Raw genomic sequence first — 16,758 nt, 5'->3', positions numbered from 1 at the left:
TTATTTGAAATTATATTTCTTATATAATTTAACATGAATTTATATTGACTTAAATGGTTAAATAAATATAATCATGAGTTGTGCCGTGGGATTAAATTTAAAATATAATATTTTATAATTTAAGGAAACAAATTGATGAAGATGCGAGGGAAACGCGCCCCCTGAATCAACCGTGTACTTCGCTGTTAACAATCACGACCTCTCCTTCTCCACTATTCATTCATTTGAATCTGTTTAATCTTTTCTATATTAGAACTTCCTAAAAGCGTCATGCAATTTGAGAAAGAGGGGTTCACACGTTCTTAGATTTTGAATCAATCCAGCCCTCTTCTCCTAATGGAGGGTTGAAAATAAGGAATCGAGTGTTCATTTGATCCTTTTTCTCTTCTGGGTTTCGTTGTTTTTTTGGATTCCTTTTCCTCCATTGTTGGATTTTTCAAGGTCTGGTTCGGATATGGTGGCCGAAAAGTACATTTCGTCTGAGGAGCTTCTCAAGCACAACAAACCCGGAGATCTGTGGATTTCCATTCAGGGTAAGGTTTATAATGTCTCAGATTGGGCTAAAGTACATCCTGGTGGCGATGCGCCGTTTCTTCTCATGGCCGGTCATGATGTTACTGATGCATTCATCGCTTATCATCCTGGCACTGCTTGGGCGTATTTGGAACCCTTGTTTACTGGATTTCATCTCGAGGGTTTCCAGGTCTCGGAGGTTTCTAAGGATTATAGGCGGCTTGCTGCTGAGTTTTCGAAACAAGGTTTGTTCGAGAAGAAAGGGCATGTTACTATGTATTCTTTGATATCTGTTTTTATCATGTTGTTCATTGTGGTTTATGGGGTTGTGAAATCTGAGAGTGTTTTGGTTCATTTGGGTTGTGCTATGATTTTGGGTATGCTTTGGATTCAAAGTGCTTATGTGGGTCATGATTCTGGACATTCTAATGTGATGTCGAGCCGTGGATTTAACAAATTGGCTCAAATTCTGTCTGGGAATTGCTTGACTGGGATTAGTATAGCCTGGTGGAAATGGACTCATAATGCTCATCATATCTCATGTAATAGCCTTGACCATGATCCAGATCTTCAACACATCCCTGTTTTTGCTGTTTCTGTTAATTTCTTCCGCTCTTTGACATCTCATTTCTATGGAAGGAAGCTTAAGTTTGATTCCCTGGCTAGATTCTTCGTTAGTTACCAGCATTTCACATTTTACCCTGTGATGTGTGTGGCTAGAGTGAATCTCTTTGTGCAAACATTATTGCTCTTGTTTTCCACTAGAAAAGTTCCTGATAGAGCATTGAACATAATGGGGATTCTTGTGTTTTGGACATGGTTTCCTCTTCTAGTTTCGTATCTCCCTAATTGGCCTGAGAGATTCATGTTTGTTCTTGCAAGTTTCGCTGTTACTTCTCTACAGCATATCCAATTTTGCCTCAACCATTTCTCTGCAAATGTTTATGTTGGGAAGCCCATAGGGAATGATTGGTTTGAGAAGCAAACTAGTGGGACTTTGGATATCTCTTGTTCTTCGTGGATGGATTGGTTTTTTGGTGGATTACAGTTTCAGCTTGAACATCATTTGTTTCCAAGGATGCCCAGATGCCAATTGAGGAAGATCTCTCCAATTGTTGTGGAGCTTTGCAAGAAACACAATCTTCCTTATAGAAGCTTGTCATTTTGGGATGCTAATGTCCGCACCATTAGAACTCTTAGAACAGCTGCTTTGCAGGCAAGAGATTTGACCAACCCTGTTCCTAAAAACTTGCTTTGGGAAGCTGTGAACACCCATGGATGAACATGATGGCGAAGATGAACACGAAGAAGAAGGTCAGATCTTTCATAGTTCTTATCTAGACTTCTCAATAATGGTAGCAGTTTTTTTCTTGTTCTTTTTTTCTGTTTTGGATTATGTTTTTGATATGCTCTGAAACCAGTACTCTCTCTGCTTCCTTTTGTTGGTTATTTCATTTGATTTTATTACAAATGTTCTGAACTTGTGATATGAATGAAGAAACATTTATAAATTGTGGGTTTCTTTGAATATGAACTCCCCTGTTTTAGAACCTACAGCCATGTCCCATTTCGACCATTGTGTCTTTGATTACGAATCTTTGCTTTTATTTTCTGTTGTTGCTTTGTGTTGAGATTTTGAGTTGGAATGGTCTGTTTCTGTTTTACCAAAGGGATTTGGCCCTACAACAGATGGCCTGTCGAAGGTGTGGCTCACTGGTCCCCTTCTCTTCTTTTTAGGTCACTTCTCGGGTTGTGCGGTTCGGTTTTGTTTGGTTAACCCTAAACATTGGTCCGCTTCTCTTCTTTTTAGGTCACTTCTCGGGTTGTGTGGTTCGTTTTTTGTTTGGTTAACCCTAAACATCGGTAACATATTTGACTTGGAACTATTGATTTGGTTGAGGTAAGTATACATTTAACTCGAGTAATAAAGGATGTGGTAGGATATTATCTCAAGCACGATTAATTCATACCTAAACCTATTCGATGACTCGAATGAAGTAGAAAGTGGTGCTATCAATTAATATTCGTGAATCTGATTCGTTCGGTCAAATTGATTGACTAATTTACAAGAGCGATGGGTGAAAATAGAACTTTCAAAGTGAAGAAAAAGGCATTTGAATTTTGTAAATGCTAAGACTTAATCCAAAAGGGACAAAATTAATTCAAACAAAATGCCTTGCTTTAGAAGTAATACATGATCATGCTGTCGTTTTCAATATGAATAAATGTTAACGCACCTCGATGTCTATATGACCATTATTAACTTATCGCCTAACATCGTTAGTATGAATTTAGCTCTCGTGGTGGTTTTCACATATATGGCCAAAAATGAAAGAACTTCTAAGATAAAAAAAGGTAGGGAGAAAGAAGAAACGAAGAGTAAAGGTCGGTAAAAAGAGTAATCAAACTTAGAAATTTGGTCTTAATATCGTCCAAAAATAAATCAAAGGTAAAGTAAAGCAAGCAATCTTTCACTCTCCGTGCTCACATTTTTGTCTAGATGGAGCGCGATGTCGATGTCACAACCCAACAATGGTTGTGCTCCCAAATATGTCATCGGAGACGATGTCTAATTTAAGTGGGGGAGAATGTGATCCTCACGTTGCAACAATAGAAGCGACAACCCTCAAATGGCACTCATCCAGCCACGCGAGGGCGTAAACGAGTGTCATGATGCGACCGAGGAGAACGGTGCATCATCCACTCGAAGTGGGCATTGAAGACTAGTTGAGACATAAACAAGATAGATACATCAAATAGACACGAGGGACAGAAGTGGGCATTGAAGACTAGTTGAGACATAAACAAGATAGATACATCAAATAGACATGAGGGACAAAGATAGGCTTGTTGAAGGGCTGGGTAGGGCCCCGGACCTTAACCTCGAAAGTCGGGATTTCGGAAGGAATTTGGGCATGCGGTTCGGGAATTAATCCCGTCCATATGAAATATGAATGCTCGCCAACTTTGGTGTCAATCGGATACCGGACGGACAATGCACGACACCATATGACCGTTCACCAAAATCATGTCTATGCGTGGAAGATTGAAAATGACTCAAAATGTACTATGGGGTACCATGGTGTTAGCTCTTCACCATCCCTGGGCCCTGTGGCCTAAGTGAGCTACCCTGTGGCACATATGTGTGTCACAGTGTGGGCGAGCATGTCGAAACGAGTGTCTCGGGCGACTTCCTTTGAAATGAGTTTTTGAAGGACAGTACCGGATGGCACAGGTGTGCCAGCCCCAGCCCCAGTGTTGGAGGTTGCTACATACACCCGCTATTCGGTACGGTATCCGTAAATGACTCGACATGGGCACGAGAGGGCCAATTCCTCGATACAACCCAGATGAATGGATGTTCGGGAAGCCCCGATGAGATGAACGACATGCAGGCCCATTCTCGATGAAATGATCGAGCGAGTTATGATGGCCGACGACATCCCAAGACTTGGGGTAGCGTCAAGACATATGGACCATGTCGATGGGGTTCGAGATGACAAGATGAGATGCGACGTTGCATTGAGAGACCTTAGCCCGAGCAGAGGCAAGGTCGAGTCGAATGACTTGGCCTAGTGTAGAGACAAGTCGGATGTGTCGCAGACGATTGAACATGCACGCGCAGGCGGCATGTGTGGTTGAACAAGCTTGGATTCCACATAAGTCATGTTCGATTGGCGAAGACAAACCTCGCCTAAGGTCCGACGAAGCCACAAAGCTGGGACGAAAAATATATATGGGGCTTAATTTCCTTTAAGGCTGGTCGTGAGTGTGTCAAGATCACGGCACCGCACGGTAAAAAATGTAGGACCGTGACACGCGGCGAGGCTCGCTTGCTTGCAGATTCAGGCATTGCGTGGTTGTTTTACAAGATCTCACTTTAAATTCGTAGAACTTCTCCCTGATTGTTGATGTAGTTGGATCTTTAGAAATATGTTAGTTGATAACTTAGTAGTTGTTAGGTTTCTGTTTGAGCACAATAATGAGACTTGTCAACCATGATATCTACAAAGGTATAGTTCGTGGTCAATCACTTACAACACTTATTATTTGTGTGAATAAATAGTTCATTCCGTTCATGATTGATATTTACTTGAACTTCCAAATGAGCTACTTATTGAATATTTTATATTCATTTATGATATGTTTTTTTTTTTTGTAAGATGATACCTACTTTAAACGTTTTGTTCTAGAGCCGTGAGATTATGAAATTATGTTCGTTCTTAGTGGTTGAGTAGTGGTATAAATTTTGTTTTGTAAATTAGCTTAAAAGCTTACAAAGCCACCTGTGCTTTAGCTCGACCCAGCCCCAAACCTATATGATGTCATGACACACTATAGGTATACTTAGAACACGACAAGCGTGATCCAACAAATGTCAACACAAGAAATTTGTGACTTTATCTTAGGCCTACGATTTGGATGAATTGTATGTTTCATGAATAACACGTACTATGACGTACCTATGTATTTTTACTTGTATGATATGATGTTTATGAAATTTTTGTGATTATGTATGCTATGATACCATGTTCATGTTATGCTCTATGAGACGCTCGATGAGTCATGTATGATAAGAATAAATAATGTCATGTACACATAAGTATGCCTCGTAGGAAGGTTATGTCATGAAAAATATGAAAGTAAGATCTGCATCATATAATGATTGGAAAATATGAGATTTCCTACCTGTTGTATGTCACAAGCACAAGATACTTCTTCAATATGTTTTGTATAGATGTGTACACCATGATATGATACACGTTCTTTCTTTTATCTATAGTTTTTGACAACACGAGCCAACACTAGCTATGTACATATACAAGCACGCCTAGTGGGTTCATGCGTGCATGCGTGAACCGTGTGTAGATAAGTATTATGCATCCAACCCTACTCGAAAAAGAAAGTAGAGCCTAAGGAATAGTCACGAAAAGTAGGTCCAACAACGAACAATGATTGCATGTGATTACATTTCTAGACTCCAATAGTTGAGTCACTTCCTAGATATTTTTTAATACTCAGTCACGTTTAACATCTTTTCAAGTAAACACGATGCCCCATTTACGAATGACAACATAATCTAAGGTTCATCCACCAAAATCTACACGAATTGAGTTGAGTTAGGAAAATCTTTTAGACTGACCCAAAATTTTGACGACCCAAACAACTCGAACAGACTTCACAATCTAACCTAAACTCTTTATTTTCAAGTTAGGTTGAGTTGAATTATCACGTTGTTATTTTTTATTAATTTTTTTTTACTTGTCTCAATATATATTACATTAATAACTAAAATCTCATGAACTCAAATATCAAATATTCACAAGTCACAACGTAGCGCGGCATAGAAAAGTCAAACATTCTTAATTTACATGATAATCTTAAAAGTAAGGCATGATTGGATCCAATTGTAAAACATCATTGACCTCACGTATAAAAGTCAACTATTCTTCATTTATATAATAATCTTAGGACCAGAGTATGATTGGATTGAATTAGATTATAACCCTATTTTAAAGTTGATACGGGATTAAAAAAAATGTGGGAACAAAAAAAAATCAAACTCTAATTAAATAATTAAAAAAAAGATAAAAAAAAAGAGAGAGAGAAAGATAGAGTAATTATCCAAGCCTTGGATCTTTCATTTATTGTGCAAAGATCGACGTATCGACTGTTCCAAACCGACAGAGTAGTGCAGTTGACGACGAACGATTCATATTGTCTAAACGTTTCAGAAGGCAGAGAAAACCAAAATCGTGTTCGAAACAAAATACGTTTCGTCATCACCAACTTACAGACTCAGATCTCCAAATTTCATTTCTCCATCTGATTTCCTCTCCAGTTCTTGCAAAAATTTGGTGCAAAATCCTATTATTTTGATCGTATACCGGGATTTAGGAGCCATTTCTGGTTTCTGGGGTTCTGGTGTTTGAATAATGTGGAGCTCGATAGCTAATTTTAAAGAGAATTTGAATAAGATAGCTCTCGATGTGCACCACGACGATGACGAAGAGGAATTCGCGATTTATGGCTCCAATGGAGGGGATGGTGATGTCTCTGCTTCTGATCGGAGGAACTCGCATAGCTTTGCTCATTCGAATTCGGTGACGCGGTCGCCGATTACGAATGGGATTGAGGATGCTCGTCACCCTGAGGTGCCCAAATGTTTATGAACTTGGTTTTTATTTTAGCTTGAATTGTGGGAAGGTGCTGCATTTTGATTGGGGTTTATGAGCGCGTTATTGGGATTGGGGTTTATGAGCACTGTTGCTTACTTGTTAGTCACGATGCTCTTTTTATGTATATGTCATATGTTTCTTAATTTATAAACTTATCTTCCTAGAATAAGTTATTTTAGACTTGCCTATATCTTTATGCTTTGTTATCTTCGGTTTCCTTTTAATTTCATGACTTTAAATCATGTATGGTGTTTTCAATTATTGTGCTTCCTTGTAGATTGAAAAATACAAAACGGAAATTAAGAGGCTTCAGGAATCTGAGAGGGATATTAAATCATTATCAATGAATTATGCTGCTTTGCTAAAGGAAAAAGAGGTATCAGGTTGCTCCTTGGAGTTTACCTTTGTACTCATAGTTCTATTTTCATGTATTATGGAGCCATATCCAATGGTTTCTAAGTAATAATTATTAGATTCTGTTGATGTTATTCTTAGCTTGCATTTTTCTATGATAAGGAGGGTTGTTACTGGCTAATGAAAAAGGAAAAGATTGTAGTGCCCTTCCATTGTTGGACAAAAGCATAAATGGCATGTATTACTTGAAATCTTACATGTTGCATGGGACGCTTACTATTTTTCTATCTTCTCTTTTGTCATCATGAATCAACTCTCCATCTCTAATTTTTTTTTTTTTTTAAAAAAGAACCGTGCTTGCCCTAAAAACTAGACTTGGAGACATGGTTTGAACATGTGACCTCTGGTTTTGTAATACTTAGAGACCTTGGGCCAATGAAGCTGCCCCTTGGGGGCTGACTCCCTCTCTTTATCACACACGCTAATACTCTCCTACTCACTTTTTCACATGCTGACCCACGCCATAGCTCCTTCATATATTTTATTTTTTCTTGCTCGATCTTTTTATAATTAAAGTACTATTTTATTTTATTTCTATTTTTTACTCATTTTTTGGGTAGTATCTTTTTCTTTATCTTTTGTTGTTATTCTAATTTCTCTTTTTGACAGAAGTTATTATTGAAAATTCATTTGGTGTTATATAAGATAATTAATAATATGATTCTATGGTGCATTGTGTATTACTTTTTAGATGAATAGTAGCAGGCTTTCTCTATTCTATTTGGGATGAAATGCAAAATCAACCTTGGACACGCATGGACCACAATGTTCCACTTGTTTATTATGTGTTGATGTAATATATTAAATACCCTTGGAAATTTATTGTTATTTCATGTTTCATTCCATTTGGCAGGAGTTAATCTTACGATTGAACAAGGAAAATGGCTGGCTAAAACAAAATTTGGACGCCACAAATTCACCTAGAGATGAAAGTTCCAAATCATCAGCAAATGGAACTAATGATGTGAAGGTAGTTATTGGAATGCTGATGAAAAATTATGAGCAACTCTTACAAAAAATTATGAGCTTGATTGATTGCTATATATATTGGGCTGTGTTTGATTTTGTGGTCGTGTGTGTCAGAAGCACTCATTTTTTATAACGACATTTTCAATGTTATTCCAGTCCCTGATTCTGCTTTGATGCTTATGCTGCATGGAAAGATGTTAAACAGCATTTGAGTTTGTTAATTGACGTTAAATTTCATCTCATCAATGTTTTTTTTTTCTCTCATTAATAAAGATGATACTTGAGGATGCGCCTTATCCATGGTCTGGTCTTAGGGTTATATTTATGTAGTTGTAGTGCAGAGTTTCTGCCTTTGGAGATTATTTTCTTTCTAGCTTTACATCATGTTCCTTTTCAAGTTTTTATTCCAAAACATGAATGTAGCTTCTTTTTTTTTTTTTAATACACTCTCGTGTATCATATATTGATGTTTATTTTCTGTTGTGAGGCTCTGATATCCAATTGATCAAGTATAAGGTTGGGTCAAAGAAGTCAGTGACTACAAATAGGTATACTTTTTTTTATATTAACTTAAGATAACATGGTTTAAATTGACCGAGTATAATGGCCCATGATAAATTCCACATGAGGTCATGTATTCATTCCCTAGACTGTAGGCTTCGTTGTGGCAAACTTACCATTTGTACCTCTTTTGACAATGAAATGATCGTTTCTTATTTGTTTTTTAAAAAAGGTCTGCATGATGGTGGGGCTGTATTCTTTCCTGTTCAAGCTCTTTTTGTACTTTCATTTGTTTTAATGAATGGTGATTTTTTGGGAATGATCATCTGGTCATCTACAGACTTTTTGTAGAAAGGAGGAAAATTTTACGAAAGAAAAGGCAAAGGCACACAAAAGGGCTATATCTGGTCTCCTGCAGAGTTTGAATATTATTGTCTTAGTATTACAGTCTTTTAGATATGGTACTGATGTAGAAAACATGGAAATGTATTACCTTTCCTTAAACAAGTCATTAAATTTTAATTCTTCATCAATACAGTCATCATAGTTATCAGAAGTTACAAATGATGTTCCACTTTGAGAAAATTCTAGATGATTTTTGTCAGATTAAAGAAAGATTAAAGAAAGGATGTACACTTGGCTATATCTCATTTTGGAATATTTTATATTTTCCCGTGATGTTATTTTATGACAATATATCTTTTTTTCCCTTCTGTTTAAAATGATTATCATTATGTCATAGCCAAGTATTTTGTTATTGTAATTTTCTGGATATTTTGATAATTTTGCAGGGAAGTGATCAATCACCTAGCCAACTGCGTAGAGGGAAGAACCGACGTAATGGTATTATATCTAAGCAGGATGGAATTACTAATGGAGCTTCACACTCTGGAAAACTTGATCACCAATGTAAGATGATACCAGAACATTCAACTTCACGGGTAAAGGATACGGTAATATCTTTACTCCCTGTTATAGAGAACATATATTCCAATTTATGCAGGAAAAAAATTAATAAATCAACAGTAATCGTTAGGGTCAGGGAACAGAGGAGTATTTTGTTATTGTATGGGGCTTTGCGGGGGCCTCAGTCAGTTGTGCATAGGTCTTGTATATTATGGGAGAGTACAGAACTCTCAAGTGTCTGCATTTCTATGTTTTCCTCTCTTATATTAGGATACCTCAAAACACTTGCTCCCTATTGTTCTATCAGATTACTATTAAGATATTAGGAGCATATTAGCCATTAGTAGGTAATTTGTTTAGGGTTTCGTTAGTTTGAGTGTCTAGGAAGAAAGATCAATCCTCTTGAACGGTTAGAACTTTTGTAATTTTTCTTGCCAGTATTCTATTGACACCCTATTCAATTTCAGATTTAATAGTTTTTTTTGGCTTGGGTTTTTTTAGCATCACGATAGCATATCCCTAATGTTTTTAATTTTAGAAAATGAACCACTTATTTGAATTGATTATTTAGTTATTTGTTAATGATGAATGAACTTGACAAACAGATATATGAATGCCTTCTAGGAGCTTGCGGATTTGCAAGAAGGGAATATTGGATCACCACAAGATGCGCAAGCTACTCTTGAGATGAAACAATCAAGGAAGGAGCTTCATCAAGAACGGGGACAGTTAGCAGATATGCAACTAAGATTACAAGGTTACATTTTTTCTCCATGAAGTTTGAAAGATCCGTCTTTGCTATATTTTATATATACCTGCTTATTGTAATTTCTTCAACTGCCGTTGAGTCCCTGCTAGATCTGATTCATCTCCCTCTCTTTCTTACAGAGGAGCAAAAATTGAACAAAAAGTTCCAGGAAGAGTTGAGCTCTCTGATGATGAACAAGGACAAAGTAAGTTTGAATTTGGATATTATTTATGAGTTTACTTGCTGTTGAATTTTCAAACTGTATGTATACCTTATGCACAAGTTGTTCTCTTTTAGTTTCATGTTCTGTGTGGAATGTCTTAGAAGTTTATTAGCTTAGACTTTCCTGTGGGAATTTTTATTTCCTCTCAGGTAAGGATCCACGAGTCCCATGCATTCCCACTTTTCTAAGAGAATTGAACAACCGTGTTACTTGTTCTTCCTGCGGCTAGCTCCTAGAAGGTTCCTATCATCCTCTTAAGGATCGGGCACCAAAGGGATCAAACTTTGTTGGGGCTAAAGTCATGCTGCTGTCTATTTTCAAGACAAAAAAGAATTGTTGTGAATTGAATCACAGCTTCAAATGTGAAATTTGTTCTTTTTTTAGACACTAAAGAAAGTAATAGGAACTTGGGGCTCTCTTATGAGTTTTTTTTATTATGTAATGTGCCCTTAGAGCATAGGTGTGCCCCAGCATTCACTTGTCTGCACGAATATCTAGCATCACCAATATATGATTGGCTTGTTACTTTCTGGCCACTCCTTACTATAGGTTAACTTGTTCTTTTGAATGTCTCTTGAAGATATATATGCACATTTGTTAGTAATTGTATATAATATGCCTCTTTTTTAAGCTTGCTAACATGGTCTCTTTTCTTAAGCAGGCATCTTTGGAGATGAGCAACATTCTAAGAGAACTTAATGAGAAGAAATTAGAAGTAAAGAAGTTGCATGTTGAGTTGAATAGAAGAGAGAATACGAAGTCTGATGATAATGTGGAGGCATTGAAGAGATTAGTTGCAAAATTGGAGAAAGAAAAGAGTACTCTGGAGGTCGCTAACCATTTTTAGATTTTGGTTGGAATAAGTGAGAAGTGTGTTTTTTTGTTCATACAATTTTTTGTGTTCTCCTTCTTTAATATCAACTGCTTCCTGTATCTCATGTATAGATGGAAAAAAATGAACTTAAAGATACATTGGAAAAGCGCCGAAAATCCTCAAGTGTTGAAAGCCCATCAAGTTCTTTAGAAAAGGCGAATCGGCACCTAAGTGGTTCTAGTGAGGTAATTCTGATAAACATAATCTAGTAGGGTACCTAATCTGTCTATCAGCTGTTCAGATTGTTTGATTTCTCATAAAGCACTGCAGGTTGCTTGTATGTGCTAGATTTGCTTGCATGTACTGGTTAAATACATCGATAGTGACGTTAATTTGTTGTAGGTTGATTTTCTATGTTTTGTCAAAATTTTCAGGGTAGCTTTTCTTATTATTTTCATTGCTCTTTTTTTCTTTTTTCTTTTTAAAGTAGAAATTAGGCCCATTTGGAATTCCCCCCGGAAAAGAAGATACGGATCTAACATTGCAAAAATTGAAGGAAGATTTGAAGGATATACAGCAAGAGAGAGACAAAGCAGTGCATGAACTATCACGTCTCAAGCAGCATTTATTGGAAAAGGTTTCCTGTCTTAACTAGTTTGCGGGCTTGATATTCGACACTGCAGTATGGTCATTTATATTATTAGCCTCTGAAGTTGCATTATGTGATATACAATCTGAAGTGCATGTTTATCAAGCTTATGACCTTATTCTCTTTACCATTTATTGATTATCTTACTATCAGTGAAGGTGGGTGACAATATTCAAGTTTGCTTTTTTTTTTTCTTTCTTCAAATTAAATCTATGATATGGTTATGAATCTGGACTGTTAAATCATGTATATATTATTAATCTTATCCAGTTCATTCAAGAAGTGGGATGATGCGGGGTCTGGTTGAGGTCACTGCATACAAACTCTTTTGTTTTATTTTTTAAATGGAGAACTGACATCATTGTTGAGATTCAATTTTCTTGGAAGAATGAGCTGCCTATGATCAAACATCACTGCGAGTTCCTTAAAGGATAACTCAATTGTATTTAGTGATTATACTAATTTTTTTTTTCAAGAAAAAGGTAAATATGTTCAGATTGATGTTTTTTAGCTGATTGCAAATCAATTATCACGGTGCTGCAATGCTTCTGTTTATATTCTTTTCGTTGTGAGTGTTTTTGGCAAAAGTTTGGATCTTTTGTGTGCTAGCGTTTATCTTTAGAACTTGCTTTAGCTTGTGTGGGTGTTATTGTTAATATTTTATTTCTGGAATTCTATCAAGGAATCTGAGGAGTCAGAAAAGATGGATGAAGATAACAGAATTATTGAAGAACTTCGGAAAAATAATGAACATCAAAGGGGCCAGATATTGCATTTAGAGAAAGCATTGAGTCAGGCAATTGCAACTCAGGAGGAGGTTGAGATGTATACGAATAATGAACTCCAGAAATCTAAGGAACTTATTGAAGACCTTAACAGAAAAGTTGCAAACTATATGAGTATTATAGATTCCAAGAATATTGAACTTTTGAATCTTCAAACTGCACTCGGCCAGTACTATGCAGAAATTGAAGCTAAGGTAAAAGAATAATGAAATTTAATTTGAGTTTGTAATAACTTATAGGAATGCGCAATGAGCATCAAAGCATGCCATTATTTGCTTGTTTTATAATTTTATTTTTACTTTGAATTTTAGGAACACTTGGAGAGTGATTTGGCTCGGGAAAGAGAAGAAGAAGCTAAATTGTCTCAAATGTTAGAAGTATGTTGTCCTTACTCTGTCTACCATACTTCTATTAATCTCGCGTCTTAGTTTTATAAGTGGACCATGAAGAGTTCAACATAATTTCAGGGATTTAGTGAAATTATCAGTGTCATTTGTCAATTTATCACTTTCAGACTCTTAATAAGCATCGAGACTTTCAGCTTGATCATTTTTCACATTTGATATATTGTGGACTTACTTTTTTTGGATTAAGGATCCACATTGCCTCCGCAGCTAACTGATGATATTTGACTACTTAAATTGTATGATTGATGCTTGTTACCTTTTTCCCTTTTTTGTTCTTCTCATTTTTGCTTAATACTTTGTTTCATTATCCAGTTGGCTAACCAAAGAGAGGATGCATTAAAGAAGGAGAAGGAAGAAATTTTGGCAAAGCTTTCATTTTCTGAAAGTGCATTGGTAGAATGGAGAAGCAGAGTAAATAAACTTGAGGAAGATAATTCAAAGCTGCGCCGCGCACTTGACCAGAGTATGACAAGGCTGAATAGGATGTCAGTGGATTCAGATTTTCTTGTTGACAGGTAAATCCTCAAATTTTGATTGGGAGTTTACACCCTTACATATTTTTTTCCAGTCCACTTACATTGCACATGTTTAACATCCCCATCACCTTTAGATGCCCACACAAAAAGATTGTGTTAATTATAGATGGAGTATAATTTAAATCCTGGAATTTGAAACTTCCAGTGCATCTTTTTCACTAAATGCTCCGAAGTATAGACATAATAACTATAGCCTTGAGAAATCTATGCTTTCCACTTAGTGGTACACTTTAAAACTACACCGAGTTGCCATCATTAAAGCAATGAGGAATCCAGTTGAAGCTAAAAATTTGTAGCAAAGAAACCTGTATCGTCTTGCCAACAGAATGAAGTTAATGGTTCACTCCTTTAAAATCTTCCAAGCAAAGAGAACACCAAGCTTGTTTTAAGGCTTATCATATAGGCACTAATATATTAGCTGCATTAAGGTCATGAAGACGAGCTGTCCACAAAGAGTGTTTACCTTTTTAGGGTACTGGCCTTTTCAAATTGCGAAGGAAAGATCTGCTGTCAAGTTTCCCAAAGACAAGCTACTAACTATTGTTTGGTTGATTAGTCATTATTGTCGCTCCAAATTGAAGTTCTAGCTATCCCCATTGTATCTGCTCTTTTGAAGGATCACGTGTACTTCATGAACTCCATCTTCTCTCCATATCTGGTGTTCTTAAAACTACTCCTTCAATTATGTTTTTCCTGTGCAATTTGATCACGTGGAGTTCTAATACTAATGCTTGTTGGGGAGTTTTGGCAGGCGTATTGTGATCAAATTACTGGTGACGTACTTCCAGAGAAATCACAGCAAAGAGGTATTATTATATGTATGCTTTTTGCACAGTTCTCGTAATATAAGCTCCGTGTTTTTCCCCTGCATTCACTTTGTCTGCAGACATGTGAACATAACATTACGTTCTTTTAGAGTTGGCAAGTTTACTTGGTTCGTTGATTGGAATGACATTAGAATGGAAGCAAAGTTTGACTAGAATCAAAATCGTAATTGAAATTTAGAACTGTGCTAGGTACAATTATGAAAAGAATGATCGAAACTTTTAGCTTAATTAATTCTTTTGTTCAGTTTAGTTGTAAATTGAATGGCGAGGACTATCAAAATAGAAATAATACGATTAATAATTTCAATGAAATAAATCGTCCTTTTCTTTTTTTTACCTTCTAATTAGTAATTAGCTGTAGTAGTGGAATATGCTAAAAAAAAGATTTTCAAAGGTTTAATAAATTAGAGGAAAAGAGCATAATTGTACGCTTTTGTTGGTAGCCAAATTCTCTGTGGTGGTTCAAAGGTTGTACTGTAGAGTCTAGCATTTTTCATAAACGGAGGATTGAATCAAGAAAAATTTGGCAGCTTCATAATGGATCTATATTCTAGGGAGATCTCCATTTTAATTTTGAACTAAAGCTGTTTAAGAACTTCGACCACAACAAGTGGTCATCTTCAGTGGCTCCTGTTGCTCTGAAAAACGCACCAAACAAAAGACACAGCTCTCTGAGTATTTTTTTGTTGCGTTGTCTGAAGTCTTAATGCTTTCAGAATTCACGAAAAGGTATTCCATAAAAGGATTTGCACATTTTGGGGTTTCTATCCTTCCAAGCACCATATCCAAACGCACATTGAGGCTAGAAAATACCCCACTCAGCCTTGCACACTTTCATACTGACTCGTTTTCCCTTTCCAAATTTTCATCCAATCAGTTCTTGTGCTTTGCATCTGTAGGTCTTGGATCTTATGGTCCGTATGCTTGGATTTTCTGAAGATGACAAGCAGAGGGTAGGAGCTGCTAGACAAGGTCCAAGCAAGGGCGTTGTACGTGGAGTTTTGGGCCTCCCTGGTCGCCTGGTGGGTGGGATTTTGGGGGCAAGCTCTGCGGAGATGCCTGCTGATATGGCATCGGATAATCAGGTACATCACTCGATGAGACAAAAATCTAAAAACTATTTTATCATCAATGTCTTATCTCACCCAAAATCCTCTGAAGCCAGTATATGTGATTTCAATATACGCTCTCACTTCAATACGTTAATGTACATATTCCAGTTTGCTATTCATCTATTCAACAAAAGAATGGTAGAATCATGGCTAGGGACGAAGCTAATTATTGTTTTAGTGTTCGAAGATCGATATCATTTTGAACCTTATCGTAGTAGAATTTGATTTTGTGAATAAATGTAGCCAATGTTCTAAGCTTGGCTGTCCCTTTCAGTCCTTTGCAGATTTGTGGGTTGATTTTCTCCTCAAGGAAACTGAAGAAAGAGAGAAAAGAGAAGCCGAGGCAAGCCTCAGGCTTCAGGAAAAACCCCAACTCAGCAGTCCGAATGTTGGCGCTACTGGTCCAAATGGTTCGACATCTGATTCTTCTTCAAGATCACCTTTTCCTTCACATCTTCAATCAACTAACCGTCCCTTTGGTGGTGGTGATATTCGGCTTTCAAGACATCACTCGGATTCTGAGTTCTCAACAGTAACTCTCACATCATCTGAGAACACTTGTAATTCTAGACCGCTCCCAAAATACTGAGATCTTCTTCTTCCATGGGATTTTGTAATTAATAGAAAAGTACAGATTATTGTGTGTTGTTAATGATGATAAAGCCCTGTAATGTTGTTCAATTGATTCTTTTACATGGGAGTGGTTTGTGTTCAGTTCACATGGTGCTGTAATTGTTTGAAAGGCTAAAAAGTTTCTGAGCTTCATGTTTTTGTATCTTGAAATTCCATTTGTTGGGCATAGAATGGAATAAACACGAGTTTGTCTTTGATTTGTTTCAACATTTTTCTGTATCATCCACAAAGTTCCATGTGAACTTTAAGTTTCATTAACAATCCTTGACACAATTCTTGAGTTATATTTTCTGAGTTGAACTTTTGAAAATGGGTTCTTTTGATTGACATTTATTATAAAGTAAATACAAGTTCTAAACTAACCATGAAAATCTCGTATGGAGAACTAACATTCTTGATCTCTCATGCCATCGTTCTAGCTACAATAAAGATAGAGTAGTATGAGTGAGTATATAAACATACTTGATAATACGAAAGCAATCGAAAGTTATCTTTAAGACTATCTAAGAGTTATCTAAAATGTTAACCAAGTTTTCTAGTCT

General features: G+C 36.5%; 2 protein-coding genes across 3 annotated transcripts; both read left to right on the top strand.

The window, feature by feature from the left end:
• Positions 1-153: 153 nt before the first annotated feature.
• On the top strand, positions 154-2,043 carry LOC111494458 (delta(8)-fatty-acid desaturase 2-like). Its single transcript, XM_023144405.1, has one exon. The coding sequence runs from the start codon at positions 455-457 to the stop codon at positions 1,793-1,795; it is 1,341 nt and encodes a 446-aa protein (XP_023000173.1). The 5' UTR covers positions 154-454; the 3' UTR covers positions 1,796-2,043.
• A 4,155-nt stretch (positions 2,044-6,198) lies between these two features.
• LOC111494544 (golgin candidate 3-like) lies at positions 6,199-16,172 on the top strand. 2 transcript variants are annotated; one of them, XR_002720198.1, is made up of 15 exons: positions 6,199-6,668; positions 6,970-7,068; positions 7,960-8,076; positions 9,368-9,529; positions 10,107-10,239; positions 10,371-10,435; positions 11,115-11,282; positions 11,399-11,512; positions 11,758-11,904; positions 12,599-12,895; positions 13,013-13,078; positions 13,421-13,623; positions 14,396-14,450; positions 14,915-15,231; positions 15,371-15,459. XR_002720198.1 is itself a non-coding variant. In XM_023144496.1 (15 exons), exons 1-15 carry the CDS (start codon positions 6,450-6,452, stop codon positions 16,170-16,172), a joined length of 2,346 nt encoding a protein of 781 aa, XP_023000264.1. In that variant the 5' UTR covers positions 6,202-6,449. The 2 variants fall into 2 exon arrangements, 1 of the variants encoding a protein (XP_023000264.1); XM_023144496.1 differs by lacking the exon at positions 14,915-15,231 and adding an exon at positions 15,858-16,172 and having other exon boundaries at positions 6,202-6,668; positions 15,371-15,556.
• Positions 16,173-16,758: the final 586 nt, after the last annotated feature.

Source organism: Cucurbita maxima, unplaced genomic scaffold (assembly GCF_002738345.1).
Source record: "Cucurbita maxima cultivar Rimu unplaced genomic scaffold, Cmax_1.0 Cma_Scf00020, whole genome shotgun sequence".
Classification (NCBI taxonomy): Eukaryota; Viridiplantae; Streptophyta; class Magnoliopsida; order Cucurbitales; family Cucurbitaceae; genus Cucurbita; species Cucurbita maxima.
Note: the sequence above shows the minus strand (reverse complement) of the source record. Positions and strands in the feature narration are given on the sequence as shown.

Bases quoted from the DNA above. Each gene is read 5' to 3' on its own strand.
- LOC111494458 (XM_023144405.1), top strand. From the start codon at position 455: ATGGTGGCCGAAAAGTACATTTCGTCTGAGGAGCTTCTCAAGCACAAC.
- LOC111494544 (XM_023144496.1), top strand. From the start codon at position 6,450: ATGTGGAGCTCGATAGCTAATTTTAAAGAGAATTTGAATAAGATAGCT. The intron at 12,896-13,012 runs GTAAAAGAATAA...TTTGAATTTTAG, and splicing joins ATGCAGAAATTGAAGCTAAG to GAACACTTGGAGAGTGATTT. The intron at 13,624-14,395 runs GTAAATCCTCAA...GAGTTTTGGCAG, and splicing joins TCAGATTTTCTTGTTGACAG to GCGTATTGTGATCAAATTAC.